This window comes from Glycine soja, chromosome 15, assembly GCF_004193775.1.
Source record: "Glycine soja cultivar W05 chromosome 15, ASM419377v2, whole genome shotgun sequence".
Classification (NCBI taxonomy): domain Eukaryota; kingdom Viridiplantae; phylum Streptophyta; class Magnoliopsida; order Fabales; family Fabaceae; genus Glycine; species Glycine soja.
The window spans coordinates 35490933-35504970 of NC_041016.1; the positions used below are offsets into that span (position 1 = coordinate 35490933).

The 14038-nt window shown below is 31.5% G+C and overlaps 1 protein-coding gene across 3 annotated transcripts; it reads left to right on the forward strand.

Moving 5' to 3' along the window:
* Positions 1-406: 406 nt before the first annotated feature.
* On the forward strand, positions 407-8559 carry LOC114387119. Of its 3 annotated transcripts, none has more exons than XM_028347250.1 (13): positions 408-767; positions 1204-1333; positions 1676-1827; positions 4421-4538; positions 4942-5020; positions 5171-5214; positions 5290-5363; positions 5892-5994; positions 6086-6247; positions 6361-6540; positions 7248-7295; positions 8058-8114; positions 8193-8559. In XM_028347250.1, exons 1-13 carry the CDS (start codon positions 466-468, stop codon positions 8277-8279), a joined length of 1536 nt encoding a protein of 511 aa, XP_028203051.1. In that variant the 5' UTR covers positions 408-465; the 3' UTR covers positions 8280-8559. The 3 variants fall into 3 exon arrangements, with proteins under 3 accessions (XP_028203052.1, XP_028203051.1, XP_028203050.1); XM_028347249.1 differs by having other exon boundaries at positions 409-767; positions 1643-1827; XM_028347251.1 differs by lacking the exon at positions 8193-8559 and having other exon boundaries at positions 407-767; positions 1643-1827; positions 8018-8114.
* Positions 8560-14038: the final 5479 nt, after the last annotated feature.

The window sequence follows — 14038 nt, forward strand, 5'->3', positions numbered from 1 at the left end:
TGAGATCGAGCCAAAGTCTACTAGAACCATATATCAACATGTTGGTAATACTTACATCTTTTCAAGAGAGGTGTAATGTACCAGAAAATCAAGAGATCTGAATGACCGTGTTAATCATCGTCATGTACAGCAAATTTATCAGTTGAGTTAACCAAACTTGAGTCAGGTCAACGGTTTTATATTGCCGAAGTTATTGCTTTTAGTTTTCCTATTATTCTCTGTTGACTGGTTCTCGTTTAATCATCTTGTAAAATTTTTATTTGACTTTCCCTTAAAAAATAATGGAAGCAACTATCACGGAAGAAGATAAGGAATTTCCAGGAACACAAGGTTCTGACAGTAGCAATATTAAAAAATAAGATGAGATATGTTGAAGAGCTATATATATAATCATCATACGGTATTTTTTCTCCATAACATTCCAATAATCCAATAGTGGCAACAAATCATTTACGTGCTGCATAGATGCTTGCATATGGGGTACACTTGAACGAGTTGAATCTAAAATGTGTTCTTATGATCATATTGATGATGATATTACCCATCCTAGGGTTGTTTTTCTGGCTAGAGAACAAGTTGTCCCATAATTCCAGTGAGGCCAATCATTACTCCAAATGGAAGGAACATTTGCAGATCAGTGATGAAATAAATACCCTATTTTGTGAACAAGATGAGAACAGTACTAGTGCACACTGTGCTTGCTCCTTCTGTGGAAGATTAAGCAACATAGTCACGAGATGCTCACGCTGCAAAGCTGCTATATATTGGTAATATTCACCCTTTTTGACCTTTTGTTTTTCTATGCGTATACATATAATAGAGAAATACAGCAATATCTTTGTTGCCTAAAGATTTAACTTTTTTCAGTTTCAAGACTGGGCCGAAAAAATAGAAAAATGGGATCGTTATTGATCAACTTCCATATTGTGTACCATATTACGCTCTTTTACTCAAATATATACAAAAGGAAAATATTTTTTTATATATTATATAAAAATATTTTTCCTTTTGTATATACGCATACATATATGTGTATTTTTTATTTTTCTTTTCGTTCCCCTTTTTCTCATCACATTTTTAGATGTGTTGCTGAGATATTTCTTTCTGATCGTAGCTAGAGTCATTTTTTCTATTACGTCATATCTAGTTTTAAATTTGAAATTTTTTGATCGGTTTAGAAGAATTTTATTATTGATTTTTCAGCTCGAATGCTTGCCATGTTAAGCATTGGAGGATTTGCCATAAATATGAATGCGTTGAGAAAGAAGGGTCACAAGATCAGCAGGAATCACCGTTTCATGGAACCCATTGCCTTATCATGGAGCCTGAAAATGTAATGTTATAATTACTAGTATTATTTTGGAGCTTCAGCATAATTACTAGCATTTACATGAATTTCTACTTGATGCTTCTTGTTAGGCTGATATATATACAAGTTGATATTATAATCAATTCCATATGTTGGATTCTAAAGAAAAGATTACAACCAAGTTGTTAATTGTAAGTTAAGCAACCTATATACCAAAAAAATATTGACAGGGAATGTTTGGTTTGATTATAAAATTATAGATAAGATGTCATACTTTTATGTTTTCGGTCTATTTAAGTTTATTTGAAAATTTTCTATTAATTAATTATGCAGGGTAAGTTCTCATTCAGTGAAGTTATTGAGCAGAGATCATATAAGGGAGATGTTTACTATGTCGAAGGAGGAGAAAACAGTGCTGAGGTCAGTGATGAAACAGCTCTAAAGTGTAACGATGGCTGTGCAGTGTGTGGCAATCCAAGCTCTAAAGTATGCTCAAGGTGCAAAGCCATAAAATATTGGTAAGTCTCGTAATCTAACCTTGTCAAAAGTCAACGCAAATAAACTAGTGAAGTCAATGCTTCCTTTCTTTGTTTTCATAGTTTTTTCAAGTTAATTGATTTATTCCGCTATAGCTTAATATGATATATACATCTTGTTTTTGCTAAGCAAATATAATGTTGATGCCACCATTTAATGTTTTTTAACAAATTCTTATTTTTATTTTTTTTCCTTACGGGAAAGGAATTTAACAAATGTTTTAACACAAAGTCTTTGGACTTTTTAACACATAGTATATCATAACATATTTAGTAATTTGACTTTCATTATACTCCCACATGTACTCAAACACATCTTTAATATTCTTAAGAAAGATTAGTCGATCTCTCTGAGTCATATGTATAGAGAAGTCAATAGAGTAGTTCATTTTAGTTATTCATGGGTTCATACATAATCTTCACCCCTTTGCGTTTGAGATTCTCCCTCCCCTCCCCGAGTGTTTCCTTCTCAAGGATAACCTTGGATGATTTTTTTTGTTTATTTTTTCACCGAATAAAAGAAACTCATATATCAATGAAAATGATCGAATTGATTCTATGGTATGTAAAAAAACATATCTTCGAACAAGTTAGTTGGGTTGCTGACAAGTGTGAATTATATATGGGATTGAATACCTTTACTTTCCAACCAAATCATTATGAAACAAATATTAATGAAGATAATAAACTTTAATTTGATACTATATTATAATATTATTGTAAATACTATTAGAAATCATTTTCATAATTTTTTTTTTAATGTAACTAGGGATTAAAATATAATTTTTTTATAAAGATCAAACCTAAGAAAATAGTAAATATAAAGGACCATTTTAAATCTAACCTGTATCATCAATTTGACCCTCACAAATATGAAACCTAAATGAAAAAGCCTTCACCATTGCTTACATCACATCGTTAATTTGTCTTAAAAATAATATTATCTTAGTATAATTCTAGAGTTAAAACCTCTTTAATTGATTATCTAAATTAGTTGTGTTTCAATATTTTGACTTTTATTAAAATTCTCAAACAACGTCAAAATCAATAAAATTCTGAGTTTATCATCATCACTAATTAGTTGTTTCTTTTAAAACAAATGGATGCTCCATATTACTTGACTTATAGATATTTTACTTCTATAAATGACAACGTCAAAGTGAATATATTCTTAATGGGAAAAAATATAACTTGTTATATATTACAATTATCCAAGTATGTGAACAGATGTCGTGAGCACAAGTGATGTCCAAGAATGATCACTTTCTTCAAAACATTTCGCGTCCCTAGCTAGGATACTATATTCACCGTGAGTCAATTGCTTTTTAATTAATTTTTATGTATTATCAGTCTAAAAATTTTGTATATGAATAATATGATTTTTTTATTTCCAATCAATCAAAAAATTATTTTAGATATAACTTTTACAATATTTTAAAAATTAACATACTTTGTTATAACATACAATGAAGCGTCAAGGCTTGACCCTTAAAGGGGCTTACGCTTGATTATTATAATTTTTTCAAGTTATATTTAAAATGATTATGTTAATTTTTAATGGGTGTGCACCTACACTGTATAAGTTGGCCTTCGGGATGGTATATAAATGAAGAGCAACTATCCTAAAATTATTTCCTAATTTTTTTTTTAAAAAAAAACGACGTATTGAACATGCACACCACCTATTCAATTTTAAAATTATTATTTTTCTTTTAGTGCTTACCTTCTTTATCCTATACGCCATCTCATCCATCCATTAATTCGAGTTCTTACGTGTTAGCTTTAGTCAATCAAGACCCGAAGTGAATTATCGATAATCAAGAACTTTGTTTTGTTGAATATTAACGACCATCATAATCGTACAAGAGATAGTCAAGTACGAAATATGAAAAGAAAAACAAAAGGGTTACACATATGAGGAAAAATTATTTTGAAAATATTTTTTTACTTTCAGTTTCTATTTTTTATTATATACATATGATATTAATTTGTTTTTCAAAATCATTGTATGAAAAAAATAGCTTTATAATTTATATATATATATACTTTCTTTCTACTCCATAATTTTTAATTTTTAACATAAATATTATGCTTTTTTTATATTAGAGTTTTTTTTATCAGATAGAATATTTTGTCAGTAAGTCATTTTATAATATAAATTATAATGTCTCTATGCAATTAAAATTCTACGGTATCACAGTGACTTTTGTATTTAAGATCGTATCTAAAATAATTTTCAATTAATTAATAATTTAGTTTTTCGAAGTAAAAAAATATAATATAATTTTTTAGCAATAACAATTTGCAAAATGAATTAACCAATTCAAAATTATCATTAGTATAACTATTAACATAATTATTATAAAAGTCAAATTTATCATACGTCATCATTTTTAATTAAATAACCATGTAAAATTCGTTGCACTGAATGTCCATAGGTTATTTTCTCTTAAAGTATCTCCTGTATTATAAAAGAATATATTAATACTATCCACATATGAAATGGTCTCTTATTAGATTTCTATGTGCGTTTACTTCACACGGCTTCAAGATTTCTATGGTTATTCCTTTTCAGCTCACAAACATGCCAACATTTCGATTGGAGATCTGGGCATAAGTTTCAATGTCTTGTTGAGAAGGCAAATACAACTGAAAAAGCAATTGTCAATCAAGGAAGACCTGCAAACGGAAATGTAAATGTTCATTTCTTTATAAAAATTAAAAAGATAAAATATATTTTTCATCTCTAAAATTTTTTAAATTCGGTTATAATTCCTCTAAATTTGAAATGTACAACTTTTGGTTCTGCAAGCACTATCTAAATCCATTTTTCATCTCTATAAAACTTTATCTTAAATCACTTGGAGAACAAAAGTGATCTAAATAAGACAATATTTTTTTAGATATAAAACCAAACTTTGGAAAGTTTAGAGGATAGAAAACATTTTACCCAAATTAAAATGCGAAGGCCATATTCTTAGCAAATTAATCCATGAATAAATGCTTCTTTAATCATTAGAAAAATGAATTTATCGAATAAAAAAATCACTATTAAGGATACTAATTAAGTTTTGGTTTTCCACTCTTTCTTCACAGGTTGTAAATCTCACGAATTCGGATGAGGTAGAAGATAATGCTCATTCATCTAGTCCTCTTCGCTTGGAATTTTACTCAGGTCTCTAACATATTATCCATGTTATAGTCTTCGAGCTCTACCATATATGTTCATGTATTTTGCTTGCATTCCAATTTCTTTATTTATTTCTGAAAATCTAAATCAGAATTTACCTAATTGTATCGTGTCTTTGCTTGGTTGATGCAAAAGGAAACACCAGTTCCAAGGCCCTGACTCGAAGTTCTTTGTCTCTGGTACAATCAACATTTGAACTTTGTTGTATGAAATGATTACTTGTGACTTCATCTTCCATTAATATTATAATGCAGGAAGCAACCAATAATGCTCAGAAGGAGATTCAAGATCAATTGAGAAGCCTAGAAGAAGAATTGGCAAAGATAAAGTAAGTTGTCATTTGTGATTCTAAATTTAGTTTTACCATGGGATAGCTGTAGTTATATAGAAATCACATTCCTTTTTTTTCATTTATTAGTTTTCAATATGAAAAGAATTTGAGAAAGGGAGTAGGAGAGGAACTTTGTTTTGTTGTCTCATATTTTTTCTTAATTGGAAGTCTTACATTTGAATTCTGGTTGTGCAGGTATCTATTAGAATATTTAAATACAACTTCAATCCCATTTGAGTTTAGTGCCTATTAGTATTAGCAATAGCCTATTAGAAATAGCACAATATGAGTATCCTAGCTTGTTTTTTTTGTCTTAACCCTCTGATTCATTTGGGGAAAGGAATCCTAACTAATCCAGATATCGGCTGAGGGGTAAATAAAGTTTAGTCAAGAATTATTTCCATCAAAAATTAAACTCGGATATTACCTAAATAATTTAACCTTAACTTCAGCACATTAACTACTTGTGCCCAATTACTGGGTTATCCTAGCTCGCTTTATCAAAATGTTTGATTGTGTTGTCAGAGAGGAGAACATGTCATTACTATCAGAGCGCGACGCATGGGAAGTGCGAGCAAGGAATTCCATAGATAGACTTTATAGCTTCAGGAAAGAAAATGAGCACCAGGTGATTGCATTACAATCCAAAACTAAAGTGAGCTTGTGCATTGCAGCCATTTTTTTAGTGATATTTAACATTTTGGGTTCTTCATTTTCAGCTGTTTATTTTGAAGCATGAAAATGAATTGATGTCAAATGCTGAGAAGCAATCACGTCAAATGGTTAATAGTTTATCTCAGAGGCTACACTGCTTGCAGATTGCAGTGGAAAGTGGAGTTGAAGAGAGGAAAAAACAAGAAGAATATATACATATGTTGCAGGTATATTTTCCTAATTGCATCTCCTAAAAGAAGTAATTTTTTAAGGGAAATTACAGTGTCATTCATAGTTTCTTTCCTTCAGTAATTATTCATTGGCAATTATAAATTTACAGAATGAATGTGCTAAGGTTAAGATAGAGCTACAAGAACAGAACAAGTGCGTCGAAAGGCTTACAGTAGAGCTGGATAAGAACACTCAATTTCCTAGGAGAATAACTGAAGAAACAGGACAAATATTAGTCAATGCTTTAAGTGAAATTGCAGCTGTTGAATCCAATGCTAACTGTGCTGAGGTATTTGTTTGTGTTTGTGTTATTTTCTTCATGACAATAATTAGAAAAATTAGACAAAAATTAGTCACCCTTTAATTGGATTATATTAGAAAACCCCTAGAGTCCTATCACTGGAGTGTATATTGCATTAGATTACTGTTGAGAGTCGTGACCTCTCAAGGAGGTTGAGACTTGATATGTTTGTAGTAATGCTTATTGATTCCATAGTCAAGGTTTGCACTGACACTACAAAACCCAATTAGGTGTCATCATGATTTGTTGTCCTTGGACATTTTCAACAAACTAGGGCACATAATCCTTAAGAAATGCTCTTCACCATGTACCTAATAGGGTAAGCAAGTTTTGTGAGAAGTTCAAAGTGATGGCTTGAAGCTGTATCATATTGATGAAGAGGTATTGAGATGAATATCAATAAATTGGTTAAAAGAGGATATCCAGAAAAAAAGTCCAGATCCAATGATTGCATACTCCAGTAAACGGGGACTAACATCTTAGAAAATGAACATTTATTGTAATTGATTACCAGTGGGGCAATCAAGAGGATTATGACAGTTACCTACATGTGGTTGGTTCAGAGTACATGCCTGATTCCCTTAAAGCAAGGTCTTAGATTCAATACATTAGTCCTCACATATCATCAGATCTTGTGCTACTTACTTTAGTATGATTTGGAGGTTTTCTATTTCTAATTTCTAATTTCTATACAGGTGTCCCTGCCAATTAGTTTGAGCAGAAATCCAACCTTTACAACACAGGTAACTGGAGAAAGTAGAATGAATCTAGAATCATAATAGAATTCGCTGTTTTCGTGTTCAAAAAAAAAATATAATGTGAACCATGAAAAATTTATTTCAAGGAAATGGATTCTCTACGATCACTTTTGTGACTGCATGAAATCCTGGCCATTGAGAATAAATTATACTATTAAATAAATTAAGAAAATATAGCTCAAAAAATTGTACACTATTAGATGCTAACTACAGGACCAACTGCAGGGAATCCGAGTCGGTATTTAAAATATCTAATTAAAAAAAAATCATATGATAGTGTTTCGTAACACGTTTGTCACTATTATCAGAAACGTGAGGAGCGATACATGTGACACCCATTTGGTGTTGCCAAAGATCATACAATTCAAAGAATAGAAGAGGTGCTCCATAGAAAAACACTCATAGTGAAATTGATTTGATAAAAAGATGATGGTTATACAATAGAATGCTCTTCTTTATAGAACACATTCCTAACTGACTTTCTAACTAACTTCTTAACTGAATACTAATTTTCTATAACCTTAATAACTTAGTCCACGCAGGAATTCATTATAACAAGGATGATTACCCCCAGGTCTAACATTTGTCTATTATATTCCAAAGAAAACTTTACTCATAATAATGAATCACATATCACTGGTTATGACAAATCTTCCAGATTTAAAATTTAGAATAGAATGACCAAATGTTATTTTTGTCATGACTAGCTTGCCCAAGAGAACTGAAGTTACATCTACAATTGTATAGGGTTGTTCAATTTGCCTAGCCAATGAGAAGAACATGGCCTTTGGTTGTGGACACATGGTAAACTCCAAAAAAACGCTACCATTTATCCCCTTTTCATTTTAATGCAATGCTGATTTGTTAGTGGTTCAAATGCAGACTTGTTTAGAGTGTGGATCAAAAATTCGCAAGTGTCATATATGCCGAAGGAAGATCACCATTCGTATCAGATTGTTTCCTGATTAAATGATGAAGGAGTTAGTAGGCATTTTCTATAAGAATGCCATTATGTTCGTGCACAACGGTTGAAGAGAGATATATTTTTTTTTCATTTTCTGCTACTTATGCTTAGTAATAAAAGCAAGTCTTGGCCATCAGATTTTACATTGACAGTCAAGTTTATAAACTACATTAAGTTCATGATTTGATAATCTATATATTGTGTATTTGCCTGTTTATATATGTATGTATTGTGATATGCTATACAGGTATATATACTTTGAAGATGGCTTGATTTATGTCCCAATGTGGTTTTAATTCCTTAGTAATTATAGCCCATGGATGACATTGGCTAAAAGATGTTGGAATTGTTCAATCTTGAAAAGTAAGTTGTTTATTCTTTAGTATAATAGAATTGATTTCTTTGAGATGGACGTGAATGTGTTTCATTTCTGTTTTTGTGATTTCACATTTCTTTATATTGCCTACAAATTGTTCATTAAAATTTTTCTCGTTGTTTATAAGTGAATTGAAGTAGGAACCAAATTGAATTGTATCTCTGAGTCGGCCTAGGTTAATCCTGTATTATTGAATTTCCTAATTTTATTTATTTTGAAACGATTAGATAGTCATTATCAATTGTTAATGAACTTAATTACAATACTTCCATTGTGTTGTCTTCTACAATGGTTTCTGCCAACCGTCATTGTTGGTGCGCCGTAGTAAATAATTTTTTAGTAGTGAAGAATAGTTGTAACATGTCCTAAGGAAAACCATGTTTCACAAAATGCATCCCAATACAACACATTGACCGAGTTTTCTTGATCTACCAAGACTTGCTTGATATTGTATCCTTCGCTCGTAAGGTGATTATTTTCATATGGCAACACTCCTTAAAAACATCCACATGTAAGTATTAGAGGAGGGTGCCTTGATCATATATATAGAAATGATCAACCTTGTATAGCTTTTAATGGATGGGTTGGTTGGTCATCAAAATAAAATTATGTTTGACTAAAAATGGATGTTGATTACATTGGTTGGTGAGTTTATGCTTTGAAATGGATTTGTGGTTTTTGAGTTCAAATGCATGATTTTGGGCAATGTGATTGTTATGATTTTTGGCAATGTGATTGTTGATGATGTAATGGTGTGATTTTTATTTTGATGTTATGAATATATTATTGATATTGAGAAGTTGTTTGGAAACATTCAATGAATCTAATTTGAATTTGAAAATTTATAAAATGGAAATTTGGGGAACAAGATGAGCTTTTTGTAGACCTACTTTGCAAAATTCACTTAGAAAAATCAAATTTGTTGAGCAAAATAACTATAGGGGGTCAAAGGGTGCTTTTGCTTATGATTTTTTGGGCTAAAATATGTTTTTGCGTCATTGGCTAAGTGTGCTTGCATGGTCATTAAGAGCAAATGGTCCATGTTGTCAAACAAGCAAAGTTTAGGTTATTCGACAGGCCAAGAAGTGACCATGATTCTTTAAGCAAAAAATTGAATTTTGAGATTCATCGAGTGAGAGTATTCTCACTAAGCTAGTTAGGCCTAGGGAGCATAGAATGCTTTTGTCCTCATTTTTATTGAGCAAACCACAATTTTGTTGTGTGAAAATACCCCTAGGATTTTTATCTTGTTTTTGTTCAGCAAATCTCTGACTTGTTGAGTGAAAATGAGTTTTCCATACTAATTGAATGAAGAAAACAAGTTCCCCTGATAGAAAACCTTTATATCTCACTTTCTTATTTGATTTCAAATGTCTTCCAAAGTTTATAAAATATATTCCTTCTTTCTTAAAATGGGTTTCTCTAGAGTTAAAGATTAGATAGGTCTCTAGCTACTTGTTGATTATAAAGGTAAAGGTGAAACCTATATAATGTTGACCCGTTGATTAGACCAGTAAGACACCAATATGGTATTCTAGCTAAGTCGATAATTAGTCCAATTTTTAAAACATTGAATAAAGTAAGAGTTTGCTTTTGAGAAAGGAAAAGGAACAAAAAGATTAAACTTTGAAAAAATAAATTAAACAACAATGAAAGTAATACCTCTAAACAAAAATAGTGTTTTATATATTATTAGGGTAAAGATTTTGACATTATCAAATAATATAAATTATCCTGGATGTGCTTATAAAAAAATAAATGTTCTTAGATATGATTTTTAAAATATTTTTTACAAAAATTGATAGTTTAATTAGTTAGATAATAGTGCAAAATATCTTTATACTATTAATATATTTTAATTGAGTTCTAAATAAAAAGAACCATAATTAAAAAATAGTATAAATAAATTTGAAATTTTAAAGTATTTGTTTTAGGTGAAAGAAAATGGTAACACAAAAAGGTACTCTTAATACTACCAAGCAAGACATAAAGAGCTTCTTGGGACTACCAACAAAGATTCCACATAGAATTATTGAATATGCCTAAGCAAGACATAAAGAGCTTCTTGGGACTACCAACAAAGATTCCACATAGAATTATTGAATATGCCTAAACTCTGAGTAGTTTCACATAATTGTAGTTATTCAACTATCTTCAAAGTGTAGAAGCAAGCTTCATTGCTTCATGATGATGAATCAAGATTGATTCAAAGGTGTTTTGATGATAACAAAGATGATGACAAAAAGCCCATGAGAATGATTTCAAGATTAAGTCAAGAACAATTCAAGAATCAAGAGAAGTTTCAAGTTTCAAGAATCAAGAATCAAGAATAATCAAGATCAAAATTCAAGACTCAAGATTCAAGAATCAAGAAAAGGCTCAATCAAGATAAGTACAAAAAAGTTTTTCAAAACATTGAGTAGCACATGAAGTTTTCACAAAAGCTTTTATCAAAGAGTTTTTACTCTCTGGTAATCGATTACCAGTTTACTGTAATCGATTACTAGTGGCAAGTTTTGTTTTCAAAAATCTTTCAACTGAATTTACAACGTTCCAATCAATTTCAAAATGGTGTAATCGATTACAATATATTGGTAATCGATTACTAGTGTGTTTGAACGTTGAAATTCAAATTCAAATGTGAAGAGTCGCATCCTTTCACAAAAATGTTTTGTGTAATCGATTACAATGATTTGGTAATCGATTACCAGTGATAAGTTTTGAACAAAAATCAAAAGATGTAACTCTTCCAAAGGTTTTCTAAAGGTTATAACTCTTCTAATGGTTTTCTTGACCAGACTTGAAGAGTCTATAAAAGCAAGACCTTAACTTGCATTATACATTCATTGATTACAATCTTTTACATCCTTTGAATCTCTTTGAACATCCTCTTGAATTTCTTCTTCTTCTTCCTTTGCCAAAAGCTTTCTAAAGTTTTCTGGTTCTCTAAAACTTGAAAACAAAAGTGTGCTATTCATCTTTTTTATTCCCTTCTCCCTTTGCCAAAAAGAATTCGCCAAGGACTAACCGTCTGAATTCTTTTTGTGTCTCTCTTCTCCCTTTTCCAAAAGAACGAAGGACTAACCGCCTGAATTCTTTTGTGTCTCCCTTCTCCCTTGTCAAAGAATTCAAAACGACACAGTCTGAGAATTCTTTTGATTCTTCCCTTTCCCTAAAACAAAAGATTTCAAAGGACTAACCGCCTGAGAATCCTTTTGTTTCCCCATTCACAAAGTTTCAGAGGACTAACCACCTGAGAACTTTGTCTTAACGCATTGGAGGGTACATCCTTTGGGGTACAAGTAGAGGGTACATCTACTTGGGATGTTGTGACTGAGAACAAGAGAGTGTACATCTCTTGTGGATCAGTTCTAGTGGAGGGATACATCCACTAGGTTGTTCAAAGAGAACAAGGGAGGGTACATCCCTTGTGGATCTTTGCTTGTAAAGGATTTTACAAGGTTGAAAAGAAATCTCAAGGACCACAGGTCGCTTGGGGACTGGATGTAGGCACAGGTTGTTGCCGAACCAGTATAAAACTCTTGTGTGTTTGTCTTCTTCTTCCCTACTCTTTTAATTTCCGCTGTGCACTTTAATTACCGCTTTTTCTTTTGGTTAAGTTTATATTTCTGTTCTTTACTTTCTTAGCAACATAGTAAAACCCTAAGAAGGGTAAATTTTAATTAGTAAAGGTTCATTAATAATTAATTCAACCCCCCTTCTTAATTATTCCGAGGCCACTTGATCCAACACAAAGTAGAGCCGTCAAAATAGACTTAGCCTGATGGGCTAGCCCATTAGGCTTGAAAATTAGGCTAGGTTGAACTTAAAAAAAGACATTTTAATCCTGCACCTCACAACTTGTATTATGCACCTCACATTTTATTTGTATGGACAAAAATAATCATTCACCTGGAACTCCTATTTCGGAATGGAATAATGTCTTATTTTGGAGCACTTATTTCTATTTTAGGATATAGGCTTGGCAACGGGACGGGTTGGGGTCAGGTTTTGCTTACCCCACCCCCGCCTCCGACTCCCCATTCCCCCCACCCCCGAAACCCAACGGGAGTATAGATTTACTCCTCATCCTTGCCCCCGACATGCTTATAAAATTGTATAAAAAGAAAATTAATTTATCATAGAATGAAAAATATAAGTTTAAATAGCAACCATAACATATTTTTAGATTGCACATGACAACATAAAATCCAATCCAACACTAGCATAAAATCAAATCCAATAATTTCATGTTTTAGTATGTTATATATATGTAATGATATTTTTGTAAATTAATTATTAGTGGGGCGGGTTCAGGTCATGTATTAATAATCTCATTCCCGACCCCGAACTCGACTTTGACTATCAGGGAAAACCCGACCCCGACCCCGGTCAACTCGGGTTTTTCCCATAAAAATCGGGGTGGGTCCGAGGCAAGCCCCACGGGTTCAGGCCCCATTGCCATGCTTACCAGGATAGTTATTCTGAAAGGTAAAAATTATCTTATGAAATTGTTATTCCGGAATAGGAATAAGTGCTCGATAAAAAAACACCTTCTAGAATAGCTATTTTGGAAGGTAATTTTTACCTTTTTGAAATAGCTATTCTAGAATAAAAATAAGTGCTTCAAATTATTCCCGAATAGCAATATTTTTACCTTCTAGAATAGCTATTCCGGAATAGAAATAAGTGCTCCAAAAACTATACTGAAATAGCTTTTTGGGAAGATAAAAATTATCTTCCACAATAGGAATAAGTCCTCGGTAAAAATCACCTTCCAGGATAGCTATTCCAGAATAGAAATAAGTGTTCAAAAACTATTCCAAAATAGCTATTCTAGAAGGTAAAATTACCTTCCAGAATGGCTATGCCAGATTGAGTGTTCCAAAACATATATAACACTATCCAGAATGGGTATTCCAAAACGATTTTTTTAAGTAACCGGAATGGCAATTTCGAAACTTATACTAGGTTGCGGAGTGGCCTTTTTGCAAGCCAAAATTTCACTTTTGGTGCATTAAATATATTAGAACAAAATTAATTGTCACAAAATTTATTATGTAAACTTATGTGTATTAAATATATATTAGAAATTTTAATGTTATTTATAACGACATTAATTATTTTATAACATAATTGGCCTATTAGCTCAGTTGGTTAGAACGTCGTGCTAATAACGCCGGATTGTCAATCTGTATGGACCATACGAATTGCGAATCCGTAATAGCCTTACGGATTTCAAATTCACAATCCTGATGAGCTTTACGGAAGGACAATGTTGGAATTCTCTATCTTGTGCTGGGTGCACAAATCAATTTGCCGAAAAAAATGTAGTTGGCCAGCCTGATTCATTTCTTGTTTGGCATTTGTTTTGTGCACTTTTACTAT

Bases quoted from the DNA above. Each gene is read 5' to 3' on its own strand.
- LOC114387119 (XM_028347249.1), top strand. From the start codon at position 466: ATGCTTGCATATGGGGTACACTTGAACGAGTTGAATCTAAAATGTGTT. The intron at 6,248-6,360 runs GTATATTTTCCT...ATAAATTTACAG, and splicing joins AATATATACATATGTTGCAG to AATGAATGTGCTAAGGTTAA. The intron at 6,541-7,247 runs GTATTTGTTTGT...ATTTCTATACAG, and splicing joins CCAATGCTAACTGTGCTGAG to GTGTCCCTGCCAATTAGTTT.